Source organism: Aethalodelphis obliquidens, unplaced genomic scaffold (genome assembly GCF_003676395.1).
Source record: "Aethalodelphis obliquidens isolate GAN/ISIS:26980383/991018 unplaced genomic scaffold, ASM367639v1 scaffold62, whole genome shotgun sequence".
Lineage (NCBI taxonomy): Eukaryota > Metazoa > Chordata > Mammalia > Artiodactyla > Delphinidae > Aethalodelphis > Aethalodelphis obliquidens.
Window position 1 is genome coordinate 8222801 of NW_020838006.1, and position 8567 is coordinate 8231367.

At 40.7% G+C, this 8567-nt stretch overlaps 1 protein-coding gene across 5 annotated transcripts; it reads left to right on the forward strand.

Moving 5' to 3' along the window:
* Positions 1-2: 2 nt before the first annotated feature.
* Positions 3-7904, forward strand: EPM2AIP1 (EPM2A interacting protein 1). Of its 5 annotated transcripts, none has more exons than XM_027088334.1 (2): positions 3-3445; positions 6040-7904. In XM_027088334.1, the coding sequence occupies exon 1, from the start codon at positions 158-160 to the stop codon at positions 1982-1984; it is 1827 nt and encodes a 608-aa protein (XP_026944135.1). In that variant the 5' UTR covers positions 3-157; the 3' UTR covers positions 1985-3445; positions 6040-7904. The 5 variants fall into 5 exon arrangements, with proteins under 5 accessions (XP_026944135.1, XP_026944132.1, XP_026944136.1 ...); XM_027088331.1 differs by having other exon boundaries at positions 3-2761; positions 3325-7904; XM_027088335.1 differs by having other exon boundaries at positions 3-2761.
* The last annotated feature ends 663 nt before the right edge of the window (positions 7905-8567 follow it).

Here is an 8567-nt window from a genome sequence, read left to right on the forward strand (position 1 = left end):
CCAGCCAATAGGAACAGAGGTGTCGGAGCCGCAGGTTGGTGTCCCCAGCTGGGGTGATCTGGCGCAGAGTGGAGGAGGCGCTTGCGGCTCGCTCCTGCTCCTCCCCTCTCCTTGCGGCCTCCCGGAGGTCTGCCCAGCTCCTGTGGCCTCCCGTGAAATGTGGATGACGCCCAAGAGGAGCAAAATGGAAATCGACGAGTCTCGGGGGTTCCGGGCCGAGTGGACACAGCGGTACCTAGTGGTGGAGGCTCCGGAGGGCGAGGGCGCCCTGTGCCTGGTGTGTCGCCGCCTGGTCGTAGCCACCGGCGAACCCGACGTCAGGCACCACTACGAGGCCGAGCACGACTATTACGAGCGGTATGTGGCGGAGGGCGAGCGCGCGGCCCTGGTGGAGCGTCTGCGTCAGGGCGACTTGCCCGAGGCCGCCCCGCTCACTCCGGAGGAGAGAGCTGCTCGTGCAGGTCTCGGGCTCGCCCGCCTCTTGGCCTTGAAGGGTTGCGGCTGGGGCGAGGGGGACTTTGTGCACCGGTGCATGGAGGTGATGCTGAGAGATGTGCTGCCCGATCACGTAAGCGTTCTGGATGGCATTGATTTATCTCCGGAGATCACGCGGCAGAGGGTCCTGGACATTAACCAAAATCTACGCAGTCAGCTTTTTAACCGAGCCAAGGACTTTAAAGCCTATTCCCTTGCCTTGGATGACCAGGCTTTTGTGGCCTATGAGAACTACCTCCTGGTCTTTGTCCGCGGCGTAGGCCACGATTTGGAGGTGCAAGAAGAGCTTCTGACCATAATCAACCTGACTCATCACTTCAGTGTTGGTGCCCTCATGGCGGCAATCCTTGAGGCCCTACAGACTGCAGGGCTTAGCCTGCAGCGGATGGTTGGACTGACCACGACCCACACTCTGAGGATGATTGGTGAGAACTCAGGACTGGTGTCATACATGAGAGAAAAGGCTGTAAGCCCCAACTGTTGGAATGTGATCCATTATTCAGGATTTCTTCACTTGGAACTGTTGAGCTCCTACGATGTAGATGTTAATCAAATCGTAAATGCCATATCTGAATGGATAGTTTTAATTAAGACCAGAGGCGTTAGGCGGCCGGAATTTCAGGCTTTACTAACTGAATCTGAATCAGAGCACGGTGAAAGGGTTAATGGACGCTGTCTGAACAATTGGCTTAGAAAAGGGAAGACTTTAAAACTAATATTTTCCTTGAGAAAAGAGATAAAAACATTCTTGGTTTCGATAGGGGCAACAACGGTCCATTTCACAGACCACGAATGGCTTTGTGACTTTGGCTTCTTGGTGGATATTATGGACCACCTTCGAGAACTCAGCGAACTATTGAGAGTGAGTAAAGTCTTTGCTGCTGCTGCCTTTGACCATATTTGTGCGTTTGAAGTGAAGCTGAATTTACTTCAGAGACATATTGAGGAAAAAAATCTAACACACTTTGCCGCCTTGAGCCAAGTTGTTGATGAGCTTAAAGGGCATCTTCAAGAAGACGAAAAAATACTCGATCCTGATAGGTATCGAGTGGTGATCTGTCGCCTACAAAAAGAGTTTGAGAGACATTTCAAGGACCTCAAGTTCATTAAAAAGGACTTAGAACTTTTTGCAAATCCATTTAGCTTTAAACCTGAATATGCACCTATTTCAGTAAGGGTGGAGCTAACAAAACTTCAGGCAAATACTAACCTTTGGAACGAATACAGAACCAAAGACTTAGGGCAGTTCTATGCCGGATTGTCTGCTGAATCTTACCCGATTATCAAAGGGGTTGCCTGTAAGGTGGCATCCTTGTTTGATAGTAGCAAAATCTGTGAAAAGGCTTTTTCATATTTGACTCGGAACCAACACACTTTAAGCCAGCCATTGACAGACGAACACCTCCATGCCCTGTTTCGGATTGCCACCACTGAAATAGAGCCGCATTGGGATGATCTTGTGAGACGAAGAAATGAATCAAATCCATAAACTTTTGTAGTACAACATTGAAACACTCAACAAGAGTCCAATTCTAAAAGCAAACATCTGTTTGATTTTCAAGTTTACTAATTTGGATTGTGGGAAAGCACCACATTATTCATCCAAATTGATCACAATTCAAATCCTTCAGACATATTTTTTTTTCCATATCAAGAGGCAGCATGGGACTGAAACATGCAGACACCTTTTTTTAAAACTTAATTTGATGGCAAAGTCATTATCTTTTGCTTTTATGATACAACTGTTTTTAAAGACATTTAGTACTAATAATGTGAGTTGAATTAGAAGTCTGTTTTTAAGGTGTTTCAAAGAAACTTTAGCTCTTATTTTAACAAAGTGTTAAAATTCTGATGCATATAGTCTGAAATTATCAACTGCTTAAATATATGTTTGAGCCAATTTGCAGAAACTCACATAGCAAGTGCAGAAGTTTCTGAAAAGGAGGAACGTACATACAGTGGAGGTATTTTGTCAAACTGTCAGAATGTTTGAGACTATTTTTTTAGACATATTTCTGAGTCTGAAGTAAATATTGACATATTTCCTCCCTCTCACCTCCCTCCCACCCGCCCTAGCGATAATGATATTACTAATACAGAAAATAAGCACGTAAAATTTTAGTCAGAGGAGCAAGAATTTTTTTTTAATTGCTAGTTTAGGAGGCTTCCTGCAGTCTGGAGATCAGACTAACCAATTTTTGGAAGTTTCCCCTGAATTTTTCACAATTGGGTGCTGTTTTATGAGCTTGCCTACTAAAGGACTACGGTAAGTATAGACTCTTAGGGGTTGCCCGCTAGTAATTCTTTTTTCTACTCTAGACAGTTTGGCCCTGTCAAAAAAGGATGAGGAAAAAAAGATGTTTGCATCCCAGGATCAGGAGGTGTGAGATATTTTAGCTAATTTGTCCTATCTGCATGAGTGTTGCAGCTTTATAAAGAAATCCTGCTTAGAGGAAACCCTTTATTTTAAAGTGATATAATATCAAATGTTGTTTATTGCTGGAAATGGATTTATTATAAATTTGACACTATCCCACACATTGTGTATTTAAGACAGTGCACAAGTGGAAATATTTAACTCTCAAGAAGCAGCTTTATTTACAGATTGTAGCACTTCCGTATTTCTAAGTGAGACATCTGCTTTGTGCTAAAACAGAAATTTTCAAACTTATGTTAACCATGAAAAGGAAATCTTACAGTAAAGCCAAATATGTGAAATGATTTAAGAAGAGGACCCAACTTAGAGATCCTCTCAAGTACAATTTGAAAACTTGTGTTCAAGTCCTGTCTTAACTATTGTAATGCATTTTTCTGTGGCCACTAATTCAGCAAATTCAAGGAACCAGAATACAAACAAGAATTTAGAAGGAACTGAAGCCTGAGCTATCAAAATAGATGCCATAAAGAGCCCAAGAACCAAAATTCTGCCAGTGGTTCTCAACCAGAGACGGTATGCCCTCTTTCCAGAGGATGTTGGGAGACATAAAGGGGACTGTTTTAATTGTCACACTTATTGAGGGAAGTTCTGCTGGCATGTCAGCATGAATGACACCCCATCCCCCACAGTGCATAGGACAGCACAGCACAATAAAGACTTATTCCTCCCAAAGTGCCAGTAGACCCCCTGTGTAGATTCTCTTATATTTCGAGGGACAGGGCAAATTACCGGTAGAAGCAGAATTAGAAGGGCAAGTTGGGAAGACTGATAATACTTGATAAGGGACACTAATTCCAACATTCCAGGTTTGGCTGGTAAGATGCAATCAAGGCCTTGCTAGGTTCTGGTAGCTCACAATAGCATTTATAACTCAGTAATTGGTATTGAACCAGATTAAAGGGCTCTGTTCTATTATACATAATTGGTTTAGGGCAGAAAAGAACGTGTAATGTATTACTAAGATACTTAGCAAGAAGGGTCAAGTTAAGATTTGGGTTAACAGGAAGTAAACTTAAATATCTGGAAAAACAACATAGTGAAAAACCAAACAACAACAACAAAAATCTACCGGTAGTTTCCCAATAGTTTGGCGTATTCTCTTTCATGCAGGTGCTTTATTGAAAGGATAATTGGAAGACCTGAAAGCTGCTTCTGCTTTCTAACGCCAGTTCCTTAAATATTGAACTCTTGTACATTTTGTGAAGTTCCACTATATATTTTGCTTAAGGTAATAATAAGATTAGTTATATAGTCAGTGAATGTGGGGGAGGCATAAGCTAAGAATTTTAAATTCACCCTGAACAATAGAGAATTGCCATTAACTAGTCTTTGTAAAACAGAAAAAAAAAGTGTGTATTTTACTGTTTTCTGTACTAAGTAATTCTGTAACTGCATGGCAGTCTTTAAAAATTTCTTTTTATAAAATAGTTGTTAACTAGTCCTGTTGTATCAGTAAATATAGTTAAAATAAGTACTATTTTTAAAAAACTCTGTGTCCCCATATCTCCCATTCCTACTAGTTTTCTTAAAAGATTTGTCTGTGTTTCCACTGTCCCGTATCGCTGCTCAGACTGCTCTACCAAGCTTACTAAGTCCTTGTCAATATTCCTACCCTCTTTACCCCACTGGCCACCCTTCATTAAATACTTGTTTAGTTTGGCTTCAGGGAGATACCATCTCCAAGTATGCTTTCTCAGTCTTCTTTGCAGGTACCTCTTTCCCTTAAACATCTGTGTCCTTGGGATTTTTAAATTTGGTTTTAAGCTGTCTTATTCTATATCATCTCCGTAGCTGATCTCTTTTTTCTTTCATGGCTTCACTTACCAACTTTATGCAAATGACTCCCAAATTCATATCTCCTTTCTAGACCTTTCCTGATTCCTATATCTAATTGCTAACTTAAGTCCACTTTGCTGTCTCATAGGCACCACAACATGTCCTTGACCTTGCCCCCCAAACCTGCTCCTCCTTTCCTGGTCCCTCTCTCAGTAAATGGCACCACCACTGCCAACCATTCAGTTGCCCTGACCCAAGGCCCAAACCCAGTTAGCCATGACTTTTCCCTCTTCATCACATCCACTCACACACACCTTTCTGTTAAGCCTGTTGCCTAAACTTTCCTTGATTCTACAGTGCTACTATCCTGATCAAGGCCATCAACCTACCTATATTATAGCACGGGCCTTCTCAGGCTCCATTTCTCTGGTTGTGATCCCTTTCACAGTGCAGCCAGATTTTTCCAAAAGACGTATCTGGTCATATCACTCCTCTGCTTTCACCACTGCTCTTAGGATACGGCTGTTCAAGTTTCAGTTTATATGCCACTTCCTCTAGGAAGCCTTCATCAATACCCTCTAGACTAGGTGCCCCTACTGTGCACTCCCTAAATACCCTGTTCTTCACCAGCCATATACTTAGCACACTTTGTTGTTCCTTCTTATTGATCAGTGCTAGACTGTAAGCTTCACAAGGGCTGGGACCATATATATGCCTGCACACTGCTGTATCTAGTGCTTAGCACAATGCCTGACATTTCAATAAATGTTTGGATGAATAAATACTTGTATAGTGCTTTACGATCTTTGCAGCCTTTCATAGTCTCCTTTGACCTTCACAGTGGTCCTGCTGTACCTGCTTGCTGGGTAATTGTTATCTACATATTACAAATCAAGAAATGAAACTAAGTTCTTTGTGACTAGGGAATTGTATTCCTAGAATTTAGTTTAGTGCTTGGCACGTGGCTCAAATATTTACTATGTGAATGTTGTTGAGGAAACAAACTTAGATTGCAGTTTGCCCTAGTAAACGTAAGTAGTAAAGCTGAGTATACTCACATAAATCCACCATGTAATATTGTCTTTACCTCCTTGATGTAGAAGTCTTAATTTTTTTTTTTTTTAATTTCTAAAGGGAGGCTTGCAAAGGAACCTGGATGAGAAAGACTGGACAACTATTTAGTGGACTAAAACAATATCTCAGTAATTAAAAAGTTGCATTCAGTATTGGAAAAAGATAATGCTGCTTAAGAGTTAATATCCATTTTCCTTCTGTAAGCATCAACCCTAGGAGAAAATGGCATCTTATTTACTTGCTCTTTTCCTTTACAGATAATTTCTGGCTCTTCTGGGATTTTAAAGTAAGTAAATTTAACAAAATGTTAGAAGAATGACTCAGTCAGCCCTTCTGGTCACTAGATATTCAGTTCACTTGCTTTCCTACCTGCAGAATGTCCTCATCACCTCCCCAAGGAAGGTAATCCGAAAGTGACATCTGGTCAATATGTACTTCTTAGATTTGCTACGTTTCTTTGCTTTCTTGTTCGCATGCCTCTCTGAACTTACTTTCTGGGTAACTTGGGCTTTCAGGCTTTGTGGGAGAGCCATACCCTTAGTCTCTTTTTCCCTGAGCCATTTTTTTCCAGTTTAAGGGATTAACCAGTGTTACACTCTTAGTTGGACTTTTAATCTGAGGCCCATTAACTAATTCAGAGGTTTTAACAGTAGGTGTGATAGTCATCCAGTGATTTGATCCTTGCTGCGAAAGTGGGTTTTAGTCAACCTTTGGCGTATAGGATTTCTCGCTTTTATCTTTTTGTAATTGAGAAGTAGCTTCTTCCTACCCAGTAAGTACTTGAGTTTGTGAACTCTCTTTATTCCCTTGCTTTTTTGCTTGCAAACTGATTAATTCTTTTCTGAGTTCATCTCTTTCCTGTCTATTTTGTCAAATGGGGCCAACAGCAACCATAACATATTTTGTTTTCTTGTCTTTTTTTTTTTTTTTCTTGAGTAAAGTATAGATTCTCTGCCTTCCAGGTTCTCTCCGGACAGTTTCATCACTCCATTAATATGCATCACCCCTGCATAAGTTATTTCTTCCATCTTCCACTAGCAATTTCCTGAATGCCTGCCAACTAAGCCAATGTTCAGTATGCTAGGTTTTTCAAAAACAGAACCAGTTTCTGTATCAGAATGGCCTAGGTTGCTGTGCGGTAACAACCCCAAAATCCCAGCTTTTCTCTTGTAGTTTGGCTAGGGGCTTTGCTCTAAGTCAGGAATTGAAGAACTATGGCCATGGGCAAAATCTGTCCTGCTGCCTGTTACTGTAAATAAAGTTTTATTGGAAAATAGCCTTGCCCGTTTGTTTATGTATTGTCTGGCTGCTTTTGCTCTACGGTGGCAGAGTCGCGTAGTTGTGGAAGAAAGTGTCTGGCCCACAAAGGCTAAAATATTTACTGTGTGACCCTTTACAGAAAATGTTCACTGATCCCTGCTCTAAGTGGTCCTCATTCTAGGACTCAGGCTGACCAAGCAGATATCATGTATGGTGTGGCTGCTCATTTTGGGAAATGAAAAAGTCTGACAAATCACTTATAGGCCGGCCCTTAAAGCACTTTCACTGGCCAAAGGAAATCACATGGCCCCACCAGAGTTCAAGGAGTGTAATCCTTCCTCGAGCCTTGGAAGAGAACCCGAAATACTTGGAAGACAAAACTACCGACTACACATATAGTTATATCTCCCTATTTATAAAATTTCTTTGAAAATATTTTTTCTTTTTAATTGAGGTGAAATTACATTCAGTAAAATGCAAATATTTCATGTACACCTCAGTGGATTTTTATATACATCCTTGAACCCATCACCCAAATCAAGATATTGAACATTTCTCGTACCCCGGTCAGTGCCCTGTGCCCCCCCACACACACACAAATAACTGCTATTCTGACCTTTATCACCATGGATTACTTTTGTCTGTTTTAAAGCTTCATGTAAATGTAATAATTATATGTACTCTTGTTCAACATTGTGTCTGTGAGTCATCCATGTTGCGTGTAGCAGCAATTCGTTTTTTACTTCTGTGTAGTATACCATTGTATGACTTATACCACAATTTATGAATCCATTCTACTGTTGATGGAAATTTTAATTGTTTCCAGTTTGTGGTTATTATGAATAAAGTTGCTATGAACATTTTTGTGTCTGTCTTTCAGTGAACGTGAGCACCCATTTTTCTTGGTATTCTCCTTGGTATATACCCTGCTTCCATACTTCCCTCATAATTATTTGCACAGCAACTAAACTGACGCTTAATTTTTAAATATAAATCAGCATGCCAGTCCTCTGTTCAGAATCCTCCAGTGGCTTACTATCACAATTAGAATAAGATCCGAGGTCTATCGTGGTCTGCAAGATCTGTACCCACACACATCCTTTTTCTTCCCACCCCATCTTATATCATAACCGTTATCCCTTCCCTTCCCCCATCTTGCTCTGCTGTGTACTAGACACTGCTGGTAAGTTGGGGATTGAAGATAAATGGCTTGACCCTGTCCTTAAAGTTGTTGTAGTCTACATAGATAATTTTAACAAGCCATGACACTGATTTACGTTAAGTCAATTACTAGTTCTGTAGGGAATGAGAGGCAAATACGTCCTATGATTAAAATAATTAGTATAACATAATTTACAATAATATTTAACTCCTGGAAGGGATTTAGAGAAGTAAGATTAAAATGTAAAACCCTGTTGATAAATTCAAGAAATGTGTAAGTTCTTGCATTTTAGTTCCACTGATTATGAATTAGAGTTCACCAACTTGGTTACATTATTACAATTTACTATTACATGTTCACTTC

What these genes read in the sequence shown, in the direction of transcription:
- EPM2AIP1 (XM_027088334.1), top strand. Translation starts at nt 158, where the DNA reads ATGTGGATGACGCCCAAGAGGAGCAAAATGGAAATCGACGAGTCTCGG.